Here is a 12646-nt window from a genome sequence, read left to right as displayed (position 1 = left end):
AGATGACAGCTTTAAGAAATCAGAGTAACTCTTTGGCAAGCATTCCTCAAATGTGCTCACTTACTACCAGTGACTGGGGATGGCACAGGGCTGGAGGTCTTGGAAATGGATGGTCACTGAGTGCCAAACATCCTTACCTAGCTCATGCATAATAAAGGAGAAGGTTGTCTACATTTGTCACCCCCGGAAGTTCTCAACTTAGGCAAACATAAGTCTAGTAGAGTCCCAAGAGTAGGGCTCTCAGAAGATGGAAAAAAAAAAAAAACTAATGAGAACATCAAGTTTTAAAGAGAGGGGATGGAGGAAAGTAGAGTTAATGGTATATCAGTTACTATTAGCACTTATCTGGTCATAGAGATTCTTTCATTAAGAGATTTCTCATTATTCTTTAAAAGTCACTTAAAAATTGATGGTAATATGTTCTAAGGAAAAAAATCTGATTGCTTTGTTCAACTGATGAATTTTAACTCTCTATGGATATGGCATTTATCACTGGGATTCCCAAACTGAACCAAGAGTACTTTGGCTCTGTTTGTAGAAACTAAAAAACACATCTCCAAGTAATCTACTGTATTCACTGTTCAAATCCCTACACACAGCCTCACAAAGCTGTGAATCAGAAGTGAGAGCATAAAAGCTGTTAAATGAAAGCAAAATTAACAGGAAAAGTCACTGGAGAAAGAGACTGGGGACAAACGCCAACAGAGGCATGAACCATGCATGACAAAGCTGTGACTCACTGAAATATTAAACCTCTGAAGTCAAGCAACTGTTTGGGAAAGAGACATCAATGATCCTGCATTGCCCCAGGAGCACAAGAGATGTTCACAGCTGGCCATGAAGCTTTCCTGTTAACACTTTTCCTATCCTTCATCATCCTTATCTTTGAATTTCCCCAAACATATTTTTTCAGTATGTTTTCAGTTTTCCAGAAAACTAAGAATACATGTTCCCCACTTGCTTTACTTCAGTGATATTAGAAGTTATTCAGACTGAAATATTTGGGTCTTAGCTATAAAAGAGGGTCTACATAATAAGAATTGCCTCCCACAACAATATACTGAACAGCATCAATATATTGTAGCATCAATCTATAATTTTTGCATTAAGAAATGGAATTAAAAAACAAAAGAAGAGATATCATCTAGAGGTAATCTGTGGTGGATTCCATGGAGTGGAATACTTTCTCCCTTGTCTTTACTTACTGGAAAGATGGAACACTATTTCTCAGTACCTCCTTGTAACTACAAGAGACTTATAGGTTTTGCCAATGAGAAGTTGTTGGGGTCTCCTGGGAAATCTTTTCAAAGAGATGAATTTGACTGGCACATTTCATTGGCCATTTGCACTTTTTTCCTACTTTCTTCTTGGAGAGTGGACACAAAGTCTGGAGCTGCAATAGCCATCTGAGAATCATGAGGCAACATGAGAAAAAGGCCTAGCCGCTGGGGGAAAGTAGAGGAAAAGAAATGAAAAGAGGGCCAGGGCCACCTACTTTCCTTGAAGGTTGAGACAAGTATATCAGTTGGGTTTTCTATTGTTTACAGCCAAACGGGGTCTGACTGAACACACTGTTGCTATTGACAGCTCTTCTGAGGCCCCTAGAAATTTGGCTAGTCTGTTCTGTGGACAACTGTTGAGCCCAACTCTGAACCAAATGGACATTCAAGTAACATGGTAGGAAGATAACATTAGTTCTGATGACAAGCTTAGGGACATCTAATGAGTTATGGTTTTTAACAAACAGTCTTCCATGATGTTCATGGATGAACCAAAAATGCACACCAGATAAACAGTAGACTGGATTAATAGCTAACTTAACATCTGAAGGAGTATCGATTGATGGAGGTCTCGAGTGATGAGTTGCAGGGATTGTACTTGACATTGACCAATGATCTTATCAATAACATATACGAGTCCACAATGATTAAGTATGAGGATGGCATAAACCTAGGAAGGGTAGCTAATATATTGGAGGACAAAAATCAATACTTTAAGATATCTTTATTGGCTATAACAATTGGCCAAACCTAACAAGAAAATATTTAACTTGGTGCAATAATGACAGCTGATTAGTTGCCTTGTTAATTAGGCCACATTAACAAGTGCAAAGAATTAAGACCAAAGGATGTAAGAGTCCCATCGATTTCTGTGCTTTTCTGACCATATCTGAAACACAGCATCCAGTTCTGCATGGCACGCTCAACAGAGGGCAGTCATAAACTCAGTAGACTTGAGTGTGCTCAGAATACGGCTACCAAGAAGGCTAAAGATGTGGATTATAACATAAGACATGACCAAGATAGCTAGGGGAGTTTATACTGAAGAAATGATTATACTTCTCAAGGTTATGTATTTGTTCTCTTCATCCTTGTAAAGCCAGCTCTGAGCACAGAGCCTGCCTCATGTTGGAGTTCAAGAAATGTTTGTTAATGGAGGTGGTCATAGCAGCCACTTCAAATACCTGAAGGGCTAATAATGAGGTTTAGATTCTGTGTCCAGGTAGGTTGATCCAGGATCTATGGTCAATGTTACTTGGAGCAAAAATTATTTATTGAGTGTAGACTGTTCTGGGAATTGTAGAGATAATGGTGAGCCAAAGCAGACAAGGTCCCTGTCCCCACGGAGCCTGAACTTGAGGCCAATCATCTCCAAAATGAGCTGTGTGCCCCCCGTTTGAGAGGATGAAGAACACATTAGAACTATTACTTATGTTTAAAACAAAATCTCATTCTTTTATTAATTTCTATATTTGGTGTGTATTCTACAATGCATGTATTAGTAAGGTAAATAAGTGAATATCACTTAGAAACAAATACACATATTTTGGGGAGTTAACACCCAAAAGCATTTTTACTGATGGGGTGTGTGGTTCAACACATCTGGCTAACTCTGGTAAAGAATTTCAGATAACCCCGTGGGGTAACGCAGAACCTCAACTGCGTCAAGGGCCACACACACTTTCCATTGCCCCTATTTGGGACTACTGTATCCTTACCCAGACATAAAGCTGTAATGGTCATATACTGTGGGGGCCTTGAAATGCTGGCATTGCGGAGGGAGCCTAATGCATTATAAACCCTAGGTAGTTGTCAGGCTTTGGGGACGGGACTTAACCCACGCTCTGTTCAAATCCTGGGAGAAACAGTCCCGGGCAAATGCAGTCTTTTGAATCCGACATGGTGGTAGGGATTTTTTTAACCACCATCTTGTAAAGATGAATCCTTTATAAGCCAAGTGTTTCTCAGAAGGGCTGAGCATTCAGGGTCAACCCTTGAGAAGCAGGGAGGTAAGAGGCAGAAGCTGCCCCTATTCAGAAACCACTGTGAACCACACAATATGACATGTTCCTTGGACACAGAGATATATGAGCAAATAGAGGTATACTTTATATAGATACCCCCAAAATGCAAAAGGTAAAATCGTACTTAAGCATCACAACGTGTGAGGCTGTTTATATAACCTTCCTTTTGCAGATGAGGATCAACTGCCCAGGCGGGGTTTAATTCCACGACTAAGTCTCCCAGTTCAACCCTCCGTGAGCCCTGCCCTACCTCTCAGGATGGGGTCCAGACTCCTCACGGAGGCCCACCAGGCTCTGTCATCTGCCTTTTGCCCAGCTCTCTGACCCTCGTGTCTTATCTTTCGTCGTTACTCCTCTCACTCTGGTTTCTATTTTCTATTTTATTGCGTTTCCTCTAGTTCCTCTAACACAGCGTGCTTCCTCTCACCTCCTGGCTTCGCCCACACTGTCCCCTGTGCCTCCAACCCAGCAACCCCAAACTCAGCAGTCACCCCATGCTTCCCTTACAGGAGCACTTTTCACACTGTGTTCTCATTGCATGTTTACATTTGTAGCATCCACTGGACAGTAAGCTCCATATGGAGAAGAAGGTCCCCGTCTTCCTCCTTGTTTCCTGATGGACCCAGTACTGAACTCAGGTCCTGATACTTAGTAGACACTAAATAAATAAAGTCTTGACTCTACGCTGTGCTATCTTGGGCAAGTTACCCAGTTTCTCTGGGCCTCAGTTTCTGCAATGATAATAAGAGAAGGCTATTCTGGATGGTCTCTGAATTCTCTTGTTAGCTCTGAAATACTGTCATGTAAAGAATTTCAAGGTTGCAAGCCTTCCCATCTTACAACTACTCTTCTCTCTCTTTACCACCATGCTCACTCAGTTCTCACTTCCTAATCAACTCTCTTATTGTAATTTTCCCTCTCCTCCTATCTAGCTATTGACATTGTTCTCTCTAAATTAATTAATAACCTCTTAGTGGCCATATCCCAAATCCTCTTTTCAGTCCTCATTCTAATGACCTCTCTGAAGCATTTGAAAATCTTACCACTGTGGTCTCGGCTAAACATCTTTCTCCTAGTTTTAAGCTAAGGTTTCTGGCTGTTTCTTATTTTCTCCTGTCTCCAGTGCCACTCTCTTATCCCAGACCCTTGCCATCCTTCACTACTCTAATCATATCTTAATTTATCTCACCATCTAACCATCTTCCTTTTTGTCTGCCATCAAGCTGGCAGAGCTATTTTCCCCAAATACAGATCTATCAGCTCATTACCTAATTATGGCTTTTTGGTGGCTCCCATTGTGCACAGGATCACCCACTGCACACACACTACTGCTCATCCTTCTGGAGCCCAGGGCAGACACCACTATTCAAGCATAACTGCAGAACCCTTCTTTCTTCCTTTCTTTTCCTTTCTTTTTTAATTAAGATTTTATTTTTTCAGAGCAGTTTTAAGTTCACAGCAGAATTGAGGGGAAGGTACAGAGATTTCTCATATACCCTCTGCACCCACACATGCATAGCCTCCCTGCTTAATAACATGCCCTGCCAGGGTGGTACATTTGTTAAAACTGTGAACGTGCACTGACACATCACGATTACCCAAAGTATGTAGTTTACATTGTCGTTCACTCTTGGTGTTGTACATTCTATGAGTTTAGACAAATGTATAATGACACGTATCCGTCTTTATAATATCATACAGAGTATTTTCACTGCCCTAGGAATTCTTTGTATTTCACCCGTTCATCTCTCCCTTCATCTCCGACCTCTGGGAACCTGATCAGAACCCTTCTTAACACAGATTTGCAGACAGCTACTACCAATTAATAAGTGTGAGTATAGGATGGAACCTGTTCATTCACAGTTTGGCTCCAATCTGCTTTCCAGCCTCATCTCCTCTCACTTTCCTTCCCATCCACTCTCCATGTTCTGAGCTTCCCTAATGTTCCATGCTCTTTCCGGCCACTTCACCCCTGTACATGCTAATTAGTCTGTAAGGAAAACAATTTTTCTACTGTATCTGGTCAGTTCTTATGAATCCTTCCAGAACCAGTTCAAATATCATTTCCTTTTGGAGACCTTTTGTGAGCAGCAGAGTTAGAAAAGAAAAGCTTCTTTTTCTTCTGTTTACATTAAGTAGCAATTATCTATTTTTACATGTGTTGATTCCCTCCTCCCTAGAATATGACTTCCTCTGGAATGGGACCGTATCAGTCATCTTTGTATCATCCCCTAGAGCTTACAACAGTAGCTAGAACACAGCAGGTGCCAAATGAACACTTACTGAGTGAGTGAAAGTCTGTACAGATGACTAAAAGAATGACAGCCTCTAACTGTAAATACGGTAGGGTTAGAGCTCAGAGTTCCTGCTCATGGGCACTGTTCGGGATGCTGCCACAGCAACTCGCTCAGACTCACCTGGACCCAGGCATGTTGGAAATTTCAGAACCTCACTGATAAAAACCAGTAATAATAATAATGACGATGATGATATGATGATGATAGCTAACATTACTGAATGCTTATTATGTGCCAAGGGAAAAACTGCTTAAGACTTAAAGAACAAGGAGCAGAACAATTTTTAAATATGAGTAAAGATAAGAGCAGAATAAAGATAATTCTGAGTATAAAGAGTTACACTTTGATCTGTTATCCAAAAATATGACAACTCTCTAAAACTCCACTGAAAGAACTTTAGATCATTTATTAATACGAAGAGGTCAGAGCCAAAGGAAAGAATATTGCTTATACATGTCTGGGCTGGGCAGTAAATAACATTGTTTTTTTCCTGATATCATTCTATAGTGGCTACAGTTACAATTATCCTAAGAAATTTCTGTCCAGGTCAAATCTATGTGGGTGAAAATTAGCTTCAGGATAGAATCTTCTAGTGTCCCAAAGAACAGTCATAATGTTTGGCCAAAAAAAATAAGCCTTAGGTGACAGAAAATTGAGGAGTGATAGCATTGACTGTTGTATGCTCCTCTTAGAGACTTTCAATGCACATTAGCCATTGGGGATAAGAAGAAAGAAGTAAGAAAACCTGTTCAGTGTGGCTTAACACAGAATTCTCCACGTGCATTGGAGGAGTGGACATTTTTAAACAGAATGCTTATTATTTATTTTCATGGAATTAGAATCGGAAATATTGGCTTTGGAGGTTCCTAGAAACAGTTCTGCACTGGGATTCTAGCAGAGGGCCCTTGCCATGGGGTTTACTACGAAGACCCATCTGATTTAGAGAAGGGAAGATTGGCTGTCGTCTGGGCCAGAAGAGACTCATGCCTGGTATCATTATTTACGTGATAAAAATTCAACCCTTTATAAAGGCTTGGGAGAAAAAGGCCAGCCTTTAATCAGTCCTCTGAATTAACAGTTTTGTTATGGCTGTCTCACAAAGTCACAGGAATTTATATTTTCATTTTATCCCAAAGAAAAACGTGACCATCTTTCTTTAATACTATCAACCTGGAGGCTTGACAGTAAGGATTAAAAATTGCTCCTTCCTTCCCACTTGGTTATTGGAAAGGCTCTGAAAGGTAATCGGTCTTGTGAAGCTGCACTTCACAGTCTGCATTAAAAACGCCATGATTTTCCTTCCTCTCCCCAACCTAATTGAAAGTGCATAATATCACCCAGCTGGGGAAATGTAAATGGTAAACATATACGATATATCACGCCATCACACAAAAGCTGGTTACTAATAGGGACTGGGTGGTTGTCAGGACCAAAGGGAATCTGGAAAACAAGTCTTTTTTTCATCTGGAATGAGAGCTCTTTGTGCCTGCCACCCTTCCCCCCTCATCTCCTCCCTCCAGACTTCAAGTTACAGCAGATTAAACCAAGGTCAGTCAATTCATTCCTTCGGTGTGTAATTCCAAGGGTCACCTAACAATATATATTGACTAACACCCTCCTATACCAGCCTTTCAAGGGATAAGGCATTTTGCTTTTGGCAGGAGGTGGGGTTGGAATCATCTTGTTCCCTACCTACTTCAATTGTACTGACAGATGGTCCTATTATCTCTTTCTTCAGCTGCGAAACCTAAAGATCCTTGGCCTTGTCACCTCTCATCTTTCTCTACTTCATCAAACTCCTATTGCCAAGATTATCTCCTTTCTACCTCTGATCACCCATGAATATCTATGCAGGATCACCTATGCCTCCAGTAGAAAATCCCAATCTTTGCAAAGTCTTCTGGAATTCTGAGGCTATCTATAATTACACCCATTTAGAAGTCACCACTCTCTTCACTGACTCTTCACCTCCAAGTGTCATGCCATCTTCTTGAATAGGTCTTGTATAGTAGGGTTCTTAGGAGAAAGGACAATATTCCTTCAAAGTTTTATCACTAGCTCTCTGTTACAATATTCCTTCAAAAATTGCTCCCTGTTGCCTCATGAACTCAACTACTACTGTTCATTCATGCCACCTTAGAACTGTCAATTGCTTTATTTTTGATGGCTGATACCTTACGGGTAGGTCAAAGCATAGCACTTGTCAAGGGCACTATGTCATTTCAGGTTTAATAGATGGAAGGATATATTTTTATCTGCTTCAGCAGTAGAGATGATTTGAAACTTACTGAATTAAAACTACATTCATCTTTCAATAAGTTCTATTACCTGTCAGCTGGCACTGGTGGCTGGTATGGCTTGTTGACCTTGGCATAGAGACCCTCTAAGTGGTCTCTCTCTGGAGACAGTGGACGGCCATCCCGAGGGTACCCCAGTGGTCCAGCCCGAGGGGGAGATGGAGACCTACAGACATTTGCTGATGCACATGGTTCCCGGAAGTGGTTTACTCTGGCATAGTTGGGGTCCATTTCATCATCGTCCATATCATGCAGGGATCCAATTGCACCAGCGGCATAATCAATAAGACCTCTTGCTTGCTTTTCCCTTAGCTCCTGATGTTTTGCCCCAATCCTGAAAAATGCAGAACAAGATGTATGTGAGTTTATATGCTGATACAATGAGAGACTCTCCTGAATCTATGTTAATTCCTCCTAGTCAGTCACTTAACTGTCGCTTTCCTGGATACTCAAGATCACACCATGCAGAAATGCCAATAGCAGATTCCACAGGATTAATTTTATATCTCTGACCTTTATTTGTTACAGGGTCTTTACTTTTATAGCAATGCTATAGGTATTTTAATATCCTGCCCACTGATGACTGGGCTGATTGCAGAGTAAGAGGCTGATTTTCAGTAACATTTCCTCCCTATAAATGGGAACAGGCCATCTTTGGTGTAATATTAAAGAAGTCTGACTTGGGACAGGGATGCATGTTAAAGAGCCCATCAGAATCTTATACTTTGTCTGTGATTTTATCATTTGGTGACTTTGAGTTCTAGTGTATTCTTCTAAAGAAAAGAGCTTGCAAAAATTGATTTAAATATGAAAAAGAAATACAGGGGCTTTCTGGTCACTAAAAGCAGTGGGATCAGAGATAATTTATGAGAGACTCTAAGTTTTTTGGTTACACAAATGGGGATCATTATGTTTCATTATACAGGGGCTAGGGACAGAGTAGAATAGTGAAGAAATTAATAGGCTCCTGACAGAGACGAATTGGTGCATATAAGTGAATTAAACACCATTACTGGAAGAACTCCACAGCTCTGAAGCCTTTAGTGATTATTACAAAATGCTACGGCTAATCAGCATACTTACTGTGTAGACTGGGAATGGGAGCAGAAAAAAATACTTTGGTGGATTCCAAATCCAACTGAATTTTGAGAATTTTTCATTTAGTCTGGAAAGTGTTAGGCCAGATCTCCTAAATTCCCAGTTACATGTTAAAATGGAAAGGTCACTGTGGCATCTTATTGGACGATGGTGATTTGATGGTGTCAGGAGGTGTTCTCCACTAACAAGGAGAGAATGTACCCTCACATCACCAGGTAAACAAGGTACATTGTGTACAGGAGGAGAAAAATAAGACGATGCTGGCTCAGGTGGGGAAAGAAAGACTCAAGAAAGGATGGGGATAAATCTGAAGAACTAGGCTCAGAGAATATTAGAGGACCGTGGACTAGAAGTGAAAGATCTATATATGCCTGGAAATGTATATTGAAGGCCTGGATGAGTGAAAAAACAGAAACTGAATTCTCTCAGTATCTTTTCCTCTTCAAATAAAAACAGCTATTTTTGCACATGGCAGCTAGTCTTATTTTACAGAACATCAAACTCTTTGTAAAATTCTTTAAAAGCCATGATTTTTCAAGGTCTTTTCCCTTTTGGCAGAATGGCTTTTTTTCCCCTTTGAGTAGAGAGGAGGAAGGAAAAGTAAAAAGATGAAGAAGAAGGTTTAGGACCAAAAAACCAGTATCTTCAAGTCACAACAGATGAAAATAAATGCCAGGATACATTACTGCGTATCTCTTTTGACTAGGTCAAATCACGTACCCTACACATGAGTAATGAGAAGAATTTATATTTTGTGCAAAGGGGAGCTTGAATCTCCAAGGGATTTTGAATGAAGATGACAGGAAGATTACACAGCAGGGTACCCGTTAAGAGGCCCTGCCTGTCCTCTTTCAATGCATGCTAGTTCCAGATTCATGGATGTTTGTTTTGAATAATTTTTGATGAAGAAGATAACCTGCTCCATTCTGCAACAAAACAATCTTCCCAGGGACGGTGCAGACTGGATTACTGGAGGATGCTTGCTGCACTGTGATGATATGGCTGGATTTCCATTGCAAATAGAGCACAGGACATCAATAAAGTTAGGGGGTGGCATTTTGTGTGGTTACTATTCCTCCTAAGTGGGATGCCTTCTAGAGAAATCACTCAGCAGAAAGATGAACATCTCATGGCTGCCACACGGGGCTACACTGGTGCATTAATGAAAGAGGAAAACACCAAGCTTGACTTTTAAAAATCACAGAAATAGAACACTAGAATCTGTGTTCCTTATTTCATCATTTCTCCTTTTTAGAGGTTTTCTCATTAATTAAGCTTGCTGAGTATGTAAAGGTTCTCAGATGAAAAGTTACTCCATATATGCAAAGCAATATTTTACCTTGTATTTTTCCTTTCTAAAACAAAACCAAATTTCTCCTCTCTGCGCCACTGAGTGTTTCAGTAACTAATTTCATATTAATCACTCAGTAGGTGAAATAGTAATGTCTGTGAACCGTCATTATTATGCCATATATCAGGATCTCTCCGCGTGGGGGAGGACAAGTCAATCTCTGTAAAGGGGTGTATGGAAGCAGAGAAGACTCTCTCAAGAGAGAAATGTCAAGGAAATATATTTTTTTTGGTTGTTCTGACCTCCCTCTGTTCCAATTCAGTGTGAGAATTCTAATTGTTTATATAGTCATTTCCACGTGGATGTCTCCTTACCACTGGGAACTCAACCTGTTAAAATATCTATTTTTCAAAATAGTCCTGGATAATATCCCCTTTTGATTGGATGGTACCACCAGCTTCCTCATTCTCTCCAGCACACTTGCCTTTGAATTGCTTAAATCTCCTCTTTCTCTCTTCCCCTACAAAAACATTGTTATTTCTTTTTTCCATTATACCTCTTGGATAGCCTCTTTTATTTCCATTTCTTTAGCCACAGTTTAGTGTTCAGGCTTTATATTGCCTAAATCTGCACTGTCCAATATGGTGGCCATTAACCATATGATGCTATATAAATTTAAATTGGAATTAATTACAATTAAAAAAATTTAAATTCAGTTTCTTAGTTTCACAAACCACATCTCAAGTACTCAACAGCTACATGAGCTAGGGACTACTATATTAGACAGTGCAAATATAGACTAATTCCGTCACTGCAGCAGGTTCTATTAGACTGTGCTGGCTAGATTATTCTAAGATTTTTTGGACATGTCACCATATCCCACTTTAATCTGTACCTTAAAAGGTGATTAGAATAATCTTCCTCAAAAGAGCATTTATATCATATCTCTGTCAGATCAAGGATCTCTAACAGAAGATTGTGATAAATGATAGAGTAAGAGTATGGTTATTCGACTTTGTTCCCTGAGCTCTAAATGAATGAACAATTGAGAAATTGGGAAGAAAATTCCATCTACAATATAATTAGAATACATCCATAATCTTAAAACATGCAATGAAATTCAAACTCAATCCAAAAGGGATAGTATATCAAGAGTTGATATATACCTTTGTCTCTAGCAGGGTAGGCATTTTACTGAAAGTAAGAGAAAGAGTTCATAGGACTATAGACAACAAACTTTTACTTAGAAAAAGAGAGTTTGAAGACAGGGGTAGGACATTGGGATTGTAGGGTAAATCTTTGTGAGGTTCCAACCTCAGAAGGGAGAAGAGGCAGGGTTAGAAGAGACAGATTTCCACTAAAAGAGAAATTTCCTTCTATCCTGAAGAAACTTCATGGGGGTAATTGGGGAGAAGAGAAAAGAAGCATGAACCTGCTTTGTAGCTGACAGGGCAGGATGAGCAGAGCAGAGATAAACACGAACCCAGCAACATAAAACCTTAAGTCATTTAAGAGGCTTCACTAAGCAGGCTGATCTCTTGTTAGGGTGATGTGCTCTCCCAAAATGGAAGGCCATAGAAAACAAGCCCTCAGGGCAGTGCACCCAGCAGACCAGGCAAGAAGATATTTTGAGAGAACACATGGAATTCAAGTGGCTGGTGACCTTAGATCACTATGCCCTGTCATCTAACATTATATTTTAGTACAGATTTCTAAAAAAAAACCAAATTAAACACCATAGAACATGGAATTAACTTAATGGGTGATAATAAGCGTTAAGAAAATTAAATATAATAAAAGAGAAAATATTAGGGGTTATTGCATATAGTAAGCATTAAGTATTGTGTCAAGAGAAAAACCAAGTCATCTAAAAATCCAGGCAGATGCAGGCTGGCCTCAAACATAAATAAAGACAAAAGAAAAACGTTTTCAAACATTTACAAACTCAAGAGAATATAACACTTGTGGACCCATCTTGCAAAACTACTTAATAATGAATAGCAGCCAACCAAGAATTGAATCCAAATGAAGAATTCAGCCCAGCAAAGCCGGGGAATGACAGGTGTGGAGGTGAGCAAAACATTCATTTAAATATAAAATGAAGGCTACACATTTGTAGGAAGAATAACTACAGAAAAATGTAAATATTATAAACTCTGACAATATAAAAATATCACTATGAAAATCAGAAGCTAACAAGGAGGTGATTTAGGAGAAAGCATTCCTCACCTTTTAAAGCAGGCATCCGTAATTACTGCCTAAAGTTGATAAATCAGGAAATGGGTCATAGTATATGAAATACAATTACAAAAAACCCAGTAAAACAACAAATTATCAGCAGAAGAGAAATACACAAAAC

General features: G+C 39.6%; 1 protein-coding gene across 1 annotated transcript in view; it reads right to left on the bottom strand.

Annotated features, from left to right (window-relative positions):
* The window catches only part of PARD3B (par-3 family cell polarity regulator beta), a 1037324-nt gene that overhangs the window by 180179 nt on the left and 844499 nt on the right, over positions 1 to 12646 (bottom strand). Inside the window, exon 20 of the mRNA XM_012532519.3 lies at positions 7930 to 8232. Within this exon, the coding sequence (XP_012387973.1) occupies positions 7930 to 8232 (303 nt within the window). The remainder of the gene's footprint in view (positions 1 to 7929; positions 8233 to 12646) is intronic.

This window comes from Orcinus orca, chromosome 7 (genome assembly GCF_937001465.1).
Source record: "Orcinus orca chromosome 7, mOrcOrc1.1, whole genome shotgun sequence".
NCBI lineage: Eukaryota > Metazoa > Chordata > Mammalia > Artiodactyla > Delphinidae > Orcinus > Orcinus orca.
Note: the sequence above shows the minus strand (reverse complement) of the source record. Positions and strands in the feature narration are given on the sequence as shown.